We start from the raw sequence: 18,327 nt of genomic DNA, 5'->3' as shown, positions 1-18,327 counted from the left end.
GAGTTGCTGCCAAATCTTCACGTACAGATAACTTGATGCAGAAAAAGAAAACCTTAACGGTTTATACTTGCGCAAGAAAAGCTGTCAAAAAAATAAGAACCATCAAATGGCTGGATCAGATTATAGAGACAAAAAACAAATCAAAATAATCAAATCATAACATTTGTGTAATGGACAAACCAACTAATTTATATATACAAAGCTGGTCCATTGTTGTTAGGATGCTGGCATGCAAACCCGACAAGACAAAAGGTAAGAGATAAATTAAAATGAGAAACGACACACAAGAATTTACGTGGTTCACCCAATTTGGCTACATCCACGGGCAAGTATAGAAGGATTTTACTAAGTAATGTGGGAATACAACTTCTCTCTAATAATAGGAGAACAACAAAAATCTCTCTATTATTAGGAGAAAACACCTCACTTACTATCTCACAAATACCTCACAATTTTGTAGGATTATTCTCTCCTCACCCTCTCTTCTTCTCCCTTGTGGTGTGTCTATAATGCTTGGATGCATTGCCTATTTATAGGCAAACATCCATGCAAAAGACAAGGGCAAGGTAGGTGGCACCAAATTTATGCCTAACATTGTTGACAAATTGGTGCCTAACATTGTTGACAAATTTGTGCCTAACATTGTTGAACATTGTTGATTTTGTCAACAATGTTAGGGTGATTTCACATTCTCCCACTTGAAGACTTTGATGAGTTAATCAAGTCTTCACACTTGATTATCTGTGCTTCTTCTATCCTTTCTATACTTGCAATCTTCATGCTGCTTACGTTTTTGCTAGGCTGTAAGAGGATCTGCACCATATATACTTATCAGTGTTAACCGCTTTTGTTAAAGCATCTGCTGGGTTTTCCTTTGTGTGAATCTTTTGAAAATCCACACTTCCATCTTCCACCACTTCACGAACAAAATGATACTGAACATCTATGTGTTTTGTTCTTGAATGAAACGCTGGATTCCTTGCAATATGCAAGGCACTTTGACTATCACAATACAAAAGAATATTCTCTTGTTTGTGCCCAAGCTCCTCCATAAGTTTCTTCATCCATATTGCTTCTTTACAAGCTTGTGTAGCTGCCATATACTCAGCTTCTGTTGTGGATAACGCTACAACAGTCTGAAGTTTAGAAACCCAACTCACAGCTCCTCCTGCAATTATGAATACATAGCCTGTAGTGGACTTTCTTTTCTCAAGGTCACCAGCAAAATCTGAATCAACATAACCTCTGATAGTAAATTATGATCCTCCATAACATAATGCAGCATCTGAGGTACCCTTGATGTATCTCAAGATCCTCTTAATAGTATTCCAATGCTCTCTACCAGCATTTGTCATGTATCAACTAACTGTTCCCACTGCTTGTGCAATGTCTGGTCTTGTACATATCATGGCAAACATTAAACTTCCCACTGCTGATGCATACGGTACTCGAGACATCTCCATCCTCTCTACTTCATTGCTAGGAGACATACTTGAGGATAATTTGAAGTTAATAGGAAGTGGGGTGGAAATTAGCTTACAATCTTGCATGTTGAAGCGTCGCAATATCTTCTTCAAATAATTCTTTTGAGAAAGCCAAATCTCCCTCTTACTTCTGTCTCGGTAAATTTGCATCCCTAGAATCTTGTTTGCTGGTCCCAAGTCCTTCATATCAAATTCCCTAGCCAACTGTGCCTTCAATTCTTGGACTCGATCTTTGTTGGGGCCTATCACCAACATGTCATCCACGTACAACAACAAAATGATGAAATCTTCTTCAAACCTCTTGTAATACGTACAATGGTCTAAACTGAGTCTGTTGTACCCAAGGCTAATTATGAAGGAATCAAATCTCTTATACCAACACCTCGGCGCCTGTTTGAGACCGTATAGAGATTTGTTCAACCTGCAAACCAAGTTCTCCTTGCCTGTTTCAGCAAAACCCTCTGGTTGGAGCATATAAATTTCTTCTTCAAGTTCTCCATAAAGAAATGCAGTTTTCACGTCTAACTGCTCCAAGTGAAGATCAAATATAGCACACATTGCCAAGACTACTCTGATTGTCGTAAGTCGTACCACTGGAGAAAATATCTCATTGAAGTCTATTCCTTCTTTCTGAGCATATCCTTTCACCACCAATCTTGCACGATACCGCTCCACTTGATCATTGCCATCACGTTTTATCTTGTAAACCCATTTGTTGCCAATGGCCTTTCTTCCTTGTGGTAGCAGAACAAGATCCCAAGTATTATTCTTGTACAGAGCTTCAATCTCCTCTTGCATTGCTGTCATCCACATAGACATATCTGTGCTTTTAATAGCCTCATGGAAAGTTGATGGCTCTCCATCCTCTGTTAGAAGACAGTATGCAATGTTACTTTCAGTAACATATTCTGAGTGCCAAGCCGGTGGTTTTCTTTCACGAGTCGACCGCCGAACTTCAGGAGTTTCAGACTCTATTTGTTCTTGCTCTTCATGCTCTAGTACAGCTTCAGAAAAAGCATGATTCTGAGTATTTTCCACATGGACTGCTGTAGTCTCTTTTAGAATGCTATTATGTTCTTCCATTTGCATTTTACCTTCTGCAAATATGGCATCTCTGTTGATCACTACCTTGTGGGCAGTGGGATCCCACAAGCGATACCCCTTCACTCCATCAGCATATCCCAAGAATACATATTTTCTGGATTTTGAATCCAGCTTGCTAACTTCTTGTGTATTGTACATCACGTACACAGGACTTCCAAATATATGCAATCGAGAATAATCAGCTGGTTTTCCAGTCCACATCTCCATCGGTGTCTTCAACTCAATTGCGGTTGATGGAGATCGATTTATCACATAACAGGCGGTATTGACTGCTTCTGCCTAGAATGACTTTCCTAGACCTGCAGCCTTCAACATTGCTCTTGTTCTTTCTAATAGAGTTCTGTTCATCCGCTCTGCCACTCCATTTTGTTGTGGAGTGTATGCCGTTGTGAACTGTCTTTTGATACCTTCATATTGACAGAAGTTATCAAATTCATCACTGGTATATTCTCCTTCATTGTCAGTCCTCAAACACTTGATCTTCCTTTCAGATTCAAGTTCCACCCGCGCTTTGAAAGTTTTAAAGACTATAAGCACATCTGCCTTCCTTCTAATTGGATACACCCAACATCTCCTAGAGAAGTCATCTATAAATGATACAAAGTATCTTGCTCCTCCCAAGGATATAACCGGTGCTTGCCATACATTAGAGTGAATCAGGTCTAAGATGCATTTGCTCTTAGTTGTTGATGTGCCAAACTTCAACCTGTGTTGTTTACTTGTGACACAGTGCTCATAAAAAGGTAAAGTAACCTTTGTAAGCCCAGGGAGTAACTTTTGATCAGAGAGAACCTTTAAATCTTTTTCTGACATGTGACCTAGTTTTTTATGCCACATCATCATCTTCTCTTCTGCAGGACTGGTTGATGCGATTGACGCTTCTGCCTCATGATGTGTTTCTCCCATTAATGCAAATACATTTGCAACTGTCTTTCTTGCCTTTAAAACCACCAGCGCTCCTTTAATGATTTTCATAATTCCATTGTCTGTTCGGATCTTACAGCCAAGACTATCAAATTATCCTATAGACAAAAGATTCTTCTTTAAGTCTTTCACATGTCACACTTCTGAAATACTACGAATTAAGCCATCATACATCTTCAATTTGATGGTGCCAATGCCGACAATCTCTAAAGCATGATTATCACCCATGAACACTTTACCTCCAGAGATAGGTTTATATGTATGGAACCAATCTCGATTAGGAGTCATATGCCATGTTGCTCCTAAATCCATTAGCCAGACCTCAGTGAGCTCTTCTGTATCTGTAGAGATTGTCGCTGCTTCACTATATAAAACATCTCCATCTTCTGAGGTACTCGCAACACACCCTTGAGATTTTGATGACTCTGCAGAATTCTCTATACCCTTTTTAAACCAACAATCCTTTTTGAAGTGCCCCTTTTTGCCACAGTTGTAGCATTTCACAGCCTTCTTACTTCTTGATTTGGACCTCCCCTGCCTTTGACTCCCACTAAAGCCACGCTCCGTTGATCTTCCTCTTGACACCAATAATGTCTTTGCTTGGTTTGAACTATTTGTCTTTTTTGTTTCTGCGCCTATTTTCTTCTTCCAAGATAGCGGCTGCAACATCATCGAAGACTAGATAATCTGAGAGGATATTATTTGTCAAGTTGATAATGAGTTGATCATACGAATCAGGAAGACTTTGAAGTAGAAGCTCTGCACGTTCATTTTCCTCTATTTGCTGACCCAATGTAGTGAGTTGTGAAAATAGAGTTCTTATTGTGTTGATATGATCAGTCACCGATGTGGTTTCTGCCATTCGAAAGGTATAAAGTCTCCGCTTTAAGAAAATCTTATTGTGCAAAGACTTGGACTCGTATAGCTTTGTTAGAGTCTCTCATATCTCCTTAGCTGTTTTCTTCTCCGCCACACTTGATAATACTTCATCGGCTAATGCTAAATGTATGTTAGCAATAGCATTGCTATCCATCTCATTCTATTTTGCATCATCAGTGATCTCCGCGGGCCGATCCCCAATTGCTGCCAAGCAATTATCTTTCCTTAAGATTGTCTTAATTCTCATTTTCCACAATGAGAAATTGCTCCCATTAAACCTCTCAATCTCGTACTTTGCTGCCATTGTATTCACCAAGATCTATTCAACTATCACCGTTTCACAGATCTGTAACGTATATAGAAATAGTATCATGTGAATAATACTTCACTAAGTAAGTTCCCAGGAAAGATTGGAAGGGTCACAAACGGTCTCGCTGAAAACCCAATCTCCTTAGACAGAACTTCCTAGACTATATTTAATCACCGCACTGACTTTCTATATACGCCAACAGCAACGTATGTGAACAGTACCGTATGGATGAATAGTGCCATATAGGTGAATAGTGTCGTATAGGTGAATAGTAACCGTATACACGAATAATTTTTGTGTATTAACAACACCAACCAGGAGGCTCTGATACCACTGTTAGGATGCTGGCATGCAAACCCGACAAGACAAAAGGTAAGGGATAAGTTAAAATGAGAAACGACACACAAGAATTTACGTGGTTCACCCAATTTGGCTACATCCACGGGCAAGTATAGAAGGATTTTACTAAGTAATGTGGGAATACAACTTCTCTCTAATAATAGGAGAACAACAAAAATCTCTCTATTATTAGGAGAAAACACCTCACTTACTATCTCACAAATACCTCACAATTTTGTAGGATTATTCTCTCCTCACCCTCTCTTCTTCTCCCTTGTGGTGTGTCTATAATGCTTGGATGCATTGCCTATTTATAGGCAAACATCCATGCAAAAGACAAGGGCAAGGTAGGTGGCACCAAATTTATGCCTAACATTGTTGACAAATTGGTGCCTAACATTGTTGACAAATTTGTGCTTAACATTGTTGACAAAACATTGTTGATTTTGTCAACAATGTTAGGGTGATTTCACAATTGTTACGAGCAGCAAAGCATCAACAGCATCTACTCAAGCCCTTCAGATTGTTTGATTCAAATTTTTGGTCAGTTGACTAATCTACTAGTCCTCTTGGGAAACTTAAATAGAGAGCACCACGATCCATTAAATTAGCAAATTCTAACCCAGAAACAAATGCAGATGAAGCGACACCTAGGGTTAATGAAAAAATCTGTTGTCACATGCTAGCTGATAAGCCATTGTCACAGAGATGAACTACACAGATCCCCCCCCATAGCCATCATGGCCATCTCCATTTTCTTTACTCGATCTGGATTGTGTGGAAGACTTTCCAGGAGATAATTTTCCTGTTTGTGGTTTTGGGTTGCATATATTGAGGTATGTGTAACAAGACATGCCTCCAATAGCCGTCAATGCCCCGCATATACTGGTCGCTCCTGGATAGGAGCCAAATATGTAGTAATTTCCAAGAAGCACAACACATGTTTTGAATTGACCAAGAACAACATGAGAAATAGCAGATGTCGCCCTGAAAAGTAAATGAGATGAAATGAATGAGAACCAAACATCTAACTCAACATACTAATCATAACTTCATCTTAAGATTAAAATAATATTAGTTTAAAGACATAGCTGCAGCGTTCCATGGTTCAAGTTAGTTCTAGTCTCATCTTTTATGAACAAGGATACAGTAAGCTTAACAAAGCACACAACAATATGAAAATATTAACACAACAATATGAAAATATTAGCAATTAGCATAAAAAAAGTGGTTTGATTGTTCTTTAGGTGAGCAGCTTAAGGGTTGAAAAAGGAGAGGTGGGATTTTATAGGGAGGTTTTCAGGGATAATTGTTAAAGAGTGCTTTAAAGATTTTCAAGAGGGAAAAGTTGTCTTTCTTTTTTCTCTCTTCCCAGAATAGTCAACTTATAACCTACTCTCGTTCTCTTTTACTTGCACCTTACAGTAGGTACCCTTTGCATTATTTACTTTTTTCGTGATAGAAATCAGTTCACTATCAACCTTGCTCTCATTGGACCCACTAATGATCTAAATTCTCAAGCAGGTACCAATTATTTTTAAGACCGCCTATTTTGACATCCTTAATGAGAGTTTTCATTATCTTTTTATCATTAAAACTCTGATATTATATCAAAAATATCATCTCAACTTAAAAACTTAACCGGTTAGAAGAGGCCTAAAAATATTTTTGTATTACTCTCTAACACCTCATAGCTAACAAACCCTAGCTATAGAATTTATAAAATGTAAGTTAATCTATACAAATATAAACAGAAGTAAAACATATTTTCTCTCAGCTTAAAGACAATTCACAGTGTAGAGTTCTTGTTTTCTTGGTTGTAGTCAAGCAGTAGATATCTGGTCAGAATTCAGTAGTAGTCTTGAGCTGGTTTGGGGATGATGATTCTTTGAAATCCAAGGTCAATAAGAGCATACACATAATTTTAGCCTGTTAATCCTACTAATAGAAGTGGCCGGTCCATGAATTTCACAGATTTAACATGCTTTAAAAAATTAATCATGAATTATCCAATGATGTGAAGGGGTGGGTTAGGAATTTTATTAACTTACTATAAGAGTGCATATTTCATAGAATTTGTCTGTGTTTTGAGATTCACCTCACCTATTCTCCCGATTAAATCAATGCTGCCCCTAGCTTTTCAGTTTTTGTGTCTTTATTCAATCCTCCCATTAGATTCTGAAGGCACAACAACGTAACTATTATCACATGGTACTCTTCTCTACAACAAAATTGAAGAAAAAGGAAAAGGCTTCTAGTGTCAAAGGAGAAATTTAGCCCTCATCAACTCTATTGAAAAACACATTAACCATTCTTCAAACTACCAACAATGATGTGATGCTTATTATACCATTCCGAGATCAATGGCTTCCCAATCCAACTGTGTAATCATAACCAATGAGCCAAAGCATTTAATGGTCTGCTAAAATTTTAAAGTCATATGTTGTCACTATAATAACAAGGTGTAAGTTAGGACACAGAGACTAACAACTCGATTAGAATTAGAACAGAGCTTAACCAACTGGCCCAGCACCCATTTACAGACTAGGAAAAGGTTTAGAACTGGTTATATGGATCCTTTTCCTATATTCAATTATGTTGTATTGTTTTTGGTTTATTCCTTCCATTCTTCACTCCTATTACTTGAATGGTATAACACATGATCACCTACATATCCATAGGTCTGAATTGGAAGTGGCAACCCATTTTAGATACCTTCCCTTTGGTATCTAAATAGGAACCACCTAACTCCTCATGCATGTATTCATTAATTATGTAGTCATTTATTGTTTCAAAGCATGTCCTAACATTCGCGTCTCAGCTATAATTTCTATTTCTTTATTAAGATACTGCTTCTCAACCAACCAAATCTAGCTATATTTCTATTTCTTTATTAAGATACTGCTTCTCAACCAACCAAATCTAGCTACATAAAGCACATCCTCTTGGATTTTGTTAAATTTCAACTCAAGGTATACCTGGAAGCTTTCTTGGCACAAGCCATTCCTTGCAATATGAAACCTTTCTCTGGTAACCAAGAATCTTATTTCACAAATCAAAATTGCCATCTTATTTCTCACTTATCTTTGTCATCATTAGCCCACTTTTTAAGCGCATTAGCAAGTCAAGTTCATATTCAATCCCATGATGGCACAACCACAAGCAGATTTTGCTTTACTTTCACATAGGTTTCGCACCAGACAATAGGTAGTGAGAACATTCAAGAGCTAATCTCATTTCAAAATCCTCATTTGACTTATATTTCTCAAATCTTCAATAGGAATTCCATTCTGTGCACCCTCAGGAAGTCATAATGACATCATATAACCTAACAACCACATGTTCTAGCATCATAGGCTTGGCCCTTTCGATATTATCTAATTTTAAAGAACTGTAATTTCAATGTAATAAGCATTCTCTTATCTAAAGAAAAGAGAATTCGTTTTAATATACATGCATGCGAAGCATGTGAGTTGTGTTATGGTCATATAGAATGTTGTAATCCAATTTTGGATTCACTAAAAATTTTTAGGAATGTTATTTTATCTTATTATTCATGACAAAAAAATATAATAAATAAAAAAAGAAAAAAAAAGAGTTTAAAATATATTTTCTCGAGTCAACCGTCATTTTCTGTCAAAACCGAGTCCACCAGGTCAATACGGGTTAAACGATGTCGACCGGGATGAAAAATGAGTTTCAGAACGTTTCGGGTCAAAACCGTCATTTTCTGTCAAAACCGAGTCCATCGGGTCAATACGGGTCCCACCATGTCGATCGTAATGAAAAATGAGTTTCGGGCTGTTTCGGGTCAAAACCGAGTCCACCGGGTCAATACGGGTCCCACCATGTCGATCCTAATGAAAAATGAGTTTCGGGCTGTTTCGGGTCAAAACCGAGTCCACCGGGTCAATACGGGTCCCACCATGTTGACCGGGATGAAAAATGAATTTCGAGCTGTTTCGAGTCAAAACCATCATTTTCGGTCAAAACCGAGTCCACCAGGTCAATACGGGTCCCACCATGTCGACCGGGATGAAAAATGAGTTTCGGGCTGTTTCGGGTCAAAACCGAGTCCACCAGGTCAATACGGGTCCCACCATGTCGACCGGGATGAAAAATGAGTTTCGGGCTGTTTCGGGTCAAAACCGAGTCCACCGGGTTATTACGGGTCCCACCATGCCGACCGCGATAAAAAATGAGTTTCGGATTATTTTTGTCAAAACTGGTATTTTTGGGTCAAAAAACCCGGTCCACCGAGTTGATACCCGTATAAAAAAGTTTTTTTTGTAATTTAAAATTAATTTTTAGCGAATGAAAAACTTTTTATAATACTGATTTGAATTTTTAATTTTTATCCCTATAAATAAATATTATTATTATTATTTAGTATTATTATATTATTATTTAGTATTATTATAAATAATAAGACAAATAGTAATAGATGGAAGTTGAAAATCTTAACAATTTTCTGAATTCATTGGCCATAAATAACAAATGAATTCAAGACACAAGGGAGAAAAGAAAGATAAAAAATTCATTTTGTATTTGTAATTGTGAATTCGGAATTACTGTTTGGGTTACTATTTGGTACTATTCATTTTTTTATATTTTTTCTGTACCCTAGTAAGATATTAATTTTTTTTTAATAAATTGAAAAATATCAAAAATATCCCAACCGTTAGATCTAATAGTATTTAGATCTGAGCTTTTGATTTCTTAGGATACAATAGGCTTTACTACACCAGATTAAAACCCAAATCAATCTCAGCCGCTCAAATAATCTTCCCTTCGATCTGGTTGCGCCACGTCAGCAGGTATACCGAGCACTCGGTACACCGCGCCACACCAGATCGTAGACCATTCAATCCTGACCGTCCGATCAACTTGAAGATCAAACGAATCACAGCCGCACGATCTGTTCATCCGAGATCCAGCAGTTCACAGCCTTCAGACGCACGAGTGCACCATACACTCGTCCACACAAGATCCAAACCCAGAGCTTCTCTCTCCTCTCGCCTGCGATTCTCTCTCTCTCCGCCGATCTCCCATTTCCGGCATTTTTGTAAATTTTCGATAAATCCGAGGGTATTTCAGTCTTTTACATATACAAGGGTACTCAAGTAATTTTCTATGATATTTTATGATATTTTTATATATAAATACTTGTAAATTTTTGCATGTGAAAAAAAACAAAAATAAACAAAAATAAATAACAACGCGGGTTCAACACCCATTTTTATCATATCACTGTTCATGGGTCAAAAGCCCAATTTTCAAGAATTGATATATCTATTTGTGAATGATATCAAAATAATTTTTATTTTATAAAATAAATATTATTTGTCGACACGTCTCTTTTATTTACAGAAAAGGACCGATGTCAAAAACAAATTAAATACCAAATATGGATTATGTCTATTATTATTTATTTTGGTAAATTAGACGTAACTCTCCTTTTTAGGGATAAACGTCGACATTTTAGACAAAGTCTCCTAATTTTAGGGACTGATGTCATTTTTAACGTGTCTTCTATTTTTAGGGACCGACGTTAACCATGTTAAAAAATTTACAAATAAGCTCAAAATATAATAGCATTTGAATTAGATAAGAAAAACACACAAGTAAAGGTCACCTTTTTCTGAAAGGATGTTTTAAAGGTAGTGTCTACCTTCCCTTAATCATAACTAACCCAGTACCCGAATCTTTGGGACCAGTGTCCAATTTTGGATTTCTAGTTCCCTCAAATTACTAGATGGCGACTCCAATAAAATCTTTATTTCCCTCAATCAAATAAAAATTAAATTCCTTTTGTTTTAAAAAAAACAAACAAAAAAAAGGAATGGAGGCGTCGCCCAATGTCGTGTAGCGACATAGAACAAGGGGAGTTATGTTGAGGCATTTACTATTAAGAGTCAGGACTAACCAAAAAGTCATTAGGCATGTGAAAGTGCCAGAGACACAATCCTTTAAGTGATGTAAAAGGACCAGGTCAACATGAAGTTTTCTAAAATTTGAGACACTACTTCCAGGATTTCTACTAGAATCTTCTACACTTTTTCTCCTCTATCCCAACCCCTCCCCCTTCCCATTTTTGGTCTTATATGTACCCACCGAAAACATGATACTCCTTGTTTTATCTTTCATCTCAAGAAATTACAGAACACGATCTAATAAAAAGCACTTAGCATATGTTTTTAGGTCAAATGCATCAGCTGAAGTACAGTTATCGAAATATTTGATGTCTAAACCTTAGAAAATAATGTTATACCAATCAGCAAAGCATTCTGATAACATTTTGGACAAATTAAAATAACAAAAATCCTTATTCTTTAATTTAGTAGTTCTGGGTGCAATTATTATAATTTTTCATATCTAATTATACAAACTGTTTTATTTTTATTCTTTTCTGCCATAGTAAATTTACCAGTGCAGATTCTATAATACTGTACACAAAGGAAGTTGTATATTATAATGAGAAACCTTCTCTGGACCAACTTGATTTTAGAACATTTCAATAATGATATAGAATGATTATGATCTTTGTTCCTTAAGAGTCATTTTATATCTTGATGTCCTAAATTGACTAACCTCCTCATATCCTATAGCTAGAAATACCAGGTGACATGCAGCAATTGAGAGGTTGAAAATACATCACTGGAAACCATGAACAAAGTTCTGTAATAGTTAAAAAGAATGAAGATAACTCACTCACCCAAGTGCCAAAGCACCAGACCACTGAAGCAAAAAGCCAAGAAGAGCAGACATGAGAATAAGTGCTGTGTTTCTGAAGTTCCAGTCATAGGAGAAGACACCTGGGGGGTCTAAGAAAGGAATCAATGAAGCCAGGAAAAACAGCATAATTGGTGTAGTCTTCCACATTAACCTGCTCATCGATTTCACAAGTCAAGTAAGATGTGAAAGCTATTTGGTGGTACAAAAATGAAAATAAGGAATGTTACAAGGAAAATTTTTAGATAAGGTAACTTACGCCAAGGCTGTCCAGTTATCCTGCTGTTGCAGAGTAGACCATAGAATCTTGTTGACTGCACTAGGAATTATCCAAGCTAGTGCTACACAAGCACCAAAGAGACTGAATTGCAAATCAGTTACTGTAGCCACGGCAACACCAATAGACACAACTGTAAGTGCAACCACCTGGAAGATTTCATATAAGAACCCAAGGCCAGTGTCAACTTAAGTTATTTGCAGAAATTAGTCATTCTACACGCACATCAGGTCCCACTTGATAAAAATGCCATGTGCAAGGAAACTTCCAGAATCAATTTACAAAGACATTTATATGCACTGAAAACTATTGTATTTGACTCAATAAAAGATGTTGCGTGACTTCAAAAAATAAACAAAACTAGTAATTAACTCTTCAAGTCTTTTTTCCTCCTAGAGGGTGCAAGTGTAATCCTTCAATGGGTATTTTAGAAGTAACGGAATGGGTATAAAGATCAATTCATATCCAAATATGTGGTTTGAGGTTCCACGTCTCAAAATACAAGGCTTAAGTAGAAGATATTTACAAGAGGAAAACACAACTTTCAGCATTCACTCTTTGAAATCCCTTCCATTCAAATCAACTATTAAAGTAGATTTCAATCTCATAAAGGTAACAATGATATATGACCAAAGCATTTATGAGTGAGTCCACTTTCGAGGCCCAAGATACAAATACAAAATTAATGTTCATTGATAAACCCTTGTCCTGAATACAGTGAAACTCAAAATGCTATCCATGTAGAAGTCCATGTTCATGCTTTACCAGACACTTAGTGTGCAGATCAAAATTATAAAACACCTAGTTCTTACATGAATAGCCTTTCTCCCATGAATCAAACAGTTGAAAATGAAAATGAAAAATACCAATGCCTTCTAATTCAGACTGTTCTGTCATCACAACAAAATAGAAAGCTTATTTTCATATGGAAGCGCACCATAGACATACATGAGCCAAAACTTACCTTGGAAAAAGAAATTATCTTTTTAAACCATATAAATTCTGCTAAAACAATCGAAGGTGTAACAGAAATCTTAGCCATCTGATAGAATCCAACACTGTAACAAAACATGAAACATATCAAACACAAAACTTTGAACAGGACAACAAAGCTGTGGAAAATAGGAAATGAATATCTAACCTATTGTATTTCAGGCTAACATTAGCTAGGCCAGTAGAGAGAGACATAACAAAGCCAAGAATGAATAGAGATAAATGAGAAGATTTTGATGGAGGAGATGCAGGGAGCACAGAAAAAGCTTTTATAATAGCCATCAGTGCCCAGCTTAGTGCATAGTGAATAAAACTAAGACAAATAGGAAAATGGAAGCCAACTCCTTGAAGCACCTGCCATAAAAAAAAAAGAGGCAAATCAAGTAAACTCAAAGAAATAGCTACTTGGAGCAATAACAAAAGCAGTTAAAACTACATAATATGCATTTACAAAGGTTAGAAGACAAACCCATTTGTTCATGAAAATAATACCAATAGCAACCAGAAAATTGAACGTAAGAGCAATGACAGGGCCACATAATTGTTGTTCGTGTCACTTCGCGCTTTCAGACGAGCGAAATCTGCTAAACAAAAAAGACCGCAATTCTTCTAAAGCTCTTCCTGCATTGATAAGTACATAAATGAAAATGCAGGTCAATCAGCCACATCAAAGAAGACAAGCAATTGAAAAAAAGCCTCCACGGTTTATACAGAAAGCCACTAGCCAATGAGGAAAGCAATCACCTCTTGTTAACAAGATAACAAACTAACTAGCATGTTTGAGTAGAATAATGGTTTGATTAATCCCTCTCAATAACAAAGAAAAAAATCACTAATATTTAAAGTTGCTAGTGGAAGGCACATATGTAATGAGAAAAATCCCATTTTTGAGCAACTGGGCAGCCAACTCTCCCTTCATTCAAAGGCAAAAAAAAATTGCTTTATCTTTCTGAAATTAATTAAATAAAAACCAAAATTAACCACTACTTTATCAAAGTTAAAGAGCTATAACCCAGAAGAGAATATCCAAGAAAAACCAACCTGGCACTCCAAAAGGCAACAATTGCAACAAAATAGAGTAAAATTTACATCCAAACAAAGAACATATTAGAGAATTCTAGCTAGAATCTCACTGACGCAAGCTAAACTGATAAACCTAGTGATACGCAGCAATGCAAATGAAAGAAAGAACTAAACTTTGAGAAATTTAAACAAAATAAAGAAATGGGGTCTCAAGAAATTCTTCAAAAAAAGCTTACCTCTTTCACCAGCATCACTGTCTTTCCTCTTGAGTATCTTCCTCACATCTTTCCTCACCAAAAAATTCAAAACTTCACGACTATAGAGCATCTTTCTTTTTTCTTCGTTTGATTCTTTCTTGAACAAAGCACTAAAGAGCTCAATTTCCTCAGTGTTTTCAGTCCAAATTGCTACCACTTCCTAGTACTCAATAAGACCTCAATAATACCAATGCTTTCTAATTCAGACTGTTCTGTCATCATAATAGCTTATTTTCATATGGAAGTGCACCATAGACATACATGAGCCAAAACTTACCTTGCAAAAAGAAACTCTCTTTTTAAACCATATAAATTCTACTAAAACAATCGAAGGTGTAACAGAAATCTTAGCCATCTGATAGAATCCAACACTGTAACAAAACATGAAACATATCAAACACAAAACTTTGAACAGGACAACAAAGCTGTGGAAAATAGGAAATGAATATCTAACCTATTGTATTTCAGGCTAACATTAGCTAGGCCAGTAGAGAGAGACATAACAAAGCCAAGAATGAATAGAGATAAATGAGAAGATTTTGATGGAGGAGATGCAGGGAGCACAGAAAAAGCTTTTATAATAGCCATCAGTGCCCAACTTAGTGCATAGTGAATAAAACTAAGACATATAGGAAAATGGAAGCCAACTCCTTGAAGCACCTACCATAAAAAAAAAAAAAAGAGGCAAATCAAGTAAACTCAAAGAAACCGCAACTTGAAGCAATAACAAAAGCAGTTAAAACTACACAATATGCATTTACAAAGGTTAGAAGACAAACCTATTTGTTCATGAAAATAATACCAATAGCAACTAGAAAATTGAACGTAAGAGCAATGACAAGGCCACATAATTGTTGTCGCTTCGTGCTTTCAGACAAGTGAAATCTGCTAAATAAAGAAGACCGTAATTCTTCTAAAGCTCTTCCTGCATTGATAAGTACACAAATGAAAATGCAGGTCACTCAGCCACATCAAAGAAGACAAGTAATTGAAAAAAAGCCTTCACGGTTTACACAGAAAGTCACTAGCCAATGAGGAAAGTAATCACCTCTTGTTAATAAGATAACAAATTAACTAGCATGTTTGAGTAGAATAATGGTTTGATTAATCCCTCTCAATAACAAAGAAAAAAATCACTAATATTTAAAGTTGCCAGTGGAAGACACATATATAATGAGAAAAATCCCATTTTTGAGCAACTGGGCAGCCAACTCTCCCTTCATTCAAAGGCAAAAAAAAATTGCTTTATCTTTCTGAAATTAATTAAATAAAAACCAAAATTAACCACTACTTTATCAAAGTTAAAGAGCTATAACCCAGGAGAGAATATCCAAGAAAAACCAACCTGGTGACACGCGGCAATGCAAATTCAACAAAATAGAGTAAAATTTACATCCAAACAAAGAACATATTAGAGAATTCTAGCTAGAATCTCACTGACGCAAGCTAAACTGATAAACCTAGTGATACGCAGCAATGCAAATGAAAGAAAGAACTAAACTTTGAGAAATTTAAACAAAATAAAGAAATGGGGTCTCAAGAAATTCTTCAAAAAAAGCTTACCTCTTTCACCAGCATCACTGTCTTTCCTCTTGAGTATCTTCCTCACATCTTTCCTCACCAAAAAAATTCAAAACTTCATGACTATAGAGCATCTTTCTTTTTTCTTCGTTTGATTCTTTCTTGAACAAAGCACTAAAGAGCTCAATTTCCTCAGTGTTTTCAGTCCAAATTGCTACCATTTTCTAGTACTCAATAAGACCTCAAAAACTAAAGAGCCCATTTTCTAGTTTTTGATAACTATGAAAGAGTAGCACCCTTGAACAAGCAATTCAAGTGCCAAAACACAAATTTTATTTTATTATTAACAGAAAAAAAAAAACAAAGAGAGTGATTCACACTGAAAAACATATCAAACACAAACTCTAATTTATAATTTTTATTATTGAAATATTTAATTTATAATTTTACCTTTTAAATAAATTTTAGAATCAATCTATATATATTAAAAAAAATAAAAAAAATATTAAATATATTATTTAATTTACTAAATTAAATAGAAAAACATAAAAATATTTTTTCTTAAAAACCTTCCCCATCATTCTTTTTGGGTTGAAAAAATTAGTCCTCCAATAAAATAATCAATTCCATTTTTGTCATTATATATATAATATCATTATAAATATAGTTATTTTTAAAATAAACATCATAAATTAATATAAAATATTAATCTATATCATCATATATAAAATCATTAAAATCTTCATAATATTTATTTTCATCAACAAGTTACTATCCTTGTGCCTTTAAAATAGGCTCTCATAATTGGTTATAAATATATAATTACTCTTTTTTTATGTATTTTATTAATTGATGAGATAATTCTTCAATTTCTCTTTATACCTTTATCACTACTAACAACTTAATTTTGTAATTTATTCTTACATATCTTTTATTATCAATTTTTGAATATTTGTTTATTGAGATTGAAACACAACATCTTTTTTGCACAAGCATTAATTATTTCATGACCATTATTTTTATCTTAACCACCATAAATCTTTTAGGTTTAATGCCAATTGATACAGACTAAAACCAAATAAGAAAGGCAACGAGAACACAAATCTTTTTTTAAGAAAGAATCACATAGGAACTTTAATTTTTCTTTTCAAGTTGTTTACCTTTCAAAAAGTTTACAACTTTTTAAACAAACCAAAAAACAAGTCTAGACAAACTTGAAAATTAAAAAAAAAATCCTAAAGGAATTTTTTAAAAATAATCTTTTTTAAAAACGTTATGTATCAATGATTATAAGTTCTTAGCCAGTACCAAAAACTCGTTCAAGAGGAGGTAATCTCTCAAGCCAATAGTAAGAACCTGTTTAAGAGGAGGTAGTTTTTCAATTGAGTAGAACATCATAAAGATTTTTTATTTTAAATTAAAATTTTTGATTTTAAAATAGTTTTATAAAAGAAAAAGTTCACGGATTAATTGATCAATGTTGAAATGATATTTTTAGTATAAAAATATTTTAAAACATATAAGTTGAATTAACTATGATCATATTAAAGGGGTAAAGGTTTCTGCCCACTGGAATAGTTATAAAGAATACAAGAAATGTAAGAAAAATCAAGAATTAATGATTGAAAAGAGATAAAAGAAAAAGATGAATTAATACTTTTTTTTTTGGTTATGCATGAACCTTCTATCAATAGCTCAACACATTGAAACAAAAAAATAAATCTATTAACAATTATATAGATGAATTATTTCAATTATTAGTAAGGAATTATTTGGAAAAAATGGAAAGAACAATTGGTGATAAGGTATTTAAATGGGCTATGAAAATCTATCTAGAACATATTGCACTTACAGTCCTGATAAATAATGTTAAAGATATATGAAAAGGCTTTGATAGTAGAGAAATAACAAATTATTAGGATAATTTTAAATAATATAAATAATTATGTTTATAATTACTAAAATAATAATGAGGATATTTTGGATAAATATAGAAGTGCTAGGAAGGTGTTATCTTAGTTATATAAAAAAAAATATTAAAATATGATTTAGATGAAAATTAATAGCACAATAATAGCTTAAATAATATCTTTTTTTGTAAGAAATAATAAATTTACACTTAAATATATGTTAAGTTTTTAATATAATAACAAATTAAAAAAATAACTTATTATATAAAAATAAATTCACCTTTAAATATATTTGAGTACAATTGCTCAATCTAATCCCAATCCAACCAAGCACATTGTTATTGGTCATGGATCCAACAAGATCAAATTGATCAGATTAGGTCAGTCCCTAACCAGTACTAGGATAACCCCAGCCCCGACAACAAACCTCTTAAACCTCCAACACAAACAAAACTTCTCAAAACCTCGACAAAATCAAACGATTCAACACTTCTATCATCAAACTCCACAAAATGGCTCCCAAACCCGAATCCCAAAACCTAACCTCCACCACCACCTCCGCCGCCGCCGGACC

General features: G+C 34.8%; 1 protein-coding gene and 1 pseudogene across 1 annotated transcript in view; both read right to left on the bottom strand.

Moving 5' to 3' along the window:
• Positions 1 to 5,612: 5,612 nt before the first annotated feature.
• On the bottom strand, positions 5,613 to 16,120 carry LOC105118318 (uncharacterized membrane protein At1g06890-like; annotated as a pseudogene).
• Positions 15,102 to 18,327, bottom strand: part of LOC105118320 (plant intracellular Ras-group-related LRR protein 6-like) — a 9,182-nt gene continuing 5,956 nt past the window's right edge. Inside the window, exons 3-4 of the mRNA XM_011016243.1 lie at positions 15,886 to 15,938; positions 15,102 to 15,247 (exon numbers count right to left, since the gene is read on the bottom strand). Of these exons, the coding sequence (XP_011014545.1) occupies positions 15,102 to 15,247; positions 15,886 to 15,938 (199 nt within the window). The remainder of the gene's footprint in view (positions 15,248 to 15,885; positions 15,939 to 18,327) is intronic.

This window comes from Populus euphratica, unplaced genomic scaffold (assembly GCF_000495115.2).
Source record: "Populus euphratica unplaced genomic scaffold, PopEup_1.0 scaffold1876.1, whole genome shotgun sequence".
Taxonomy (NCBI): Eukaryota; Viridiplantae; Streptophyta; class Magnoliopsida; order Malpighiales; family Salicaceae; genus Populus; species Populus euphratica.
This window is presented reverse-complemented; position numbering and strand designations above follow the sequence as displayed.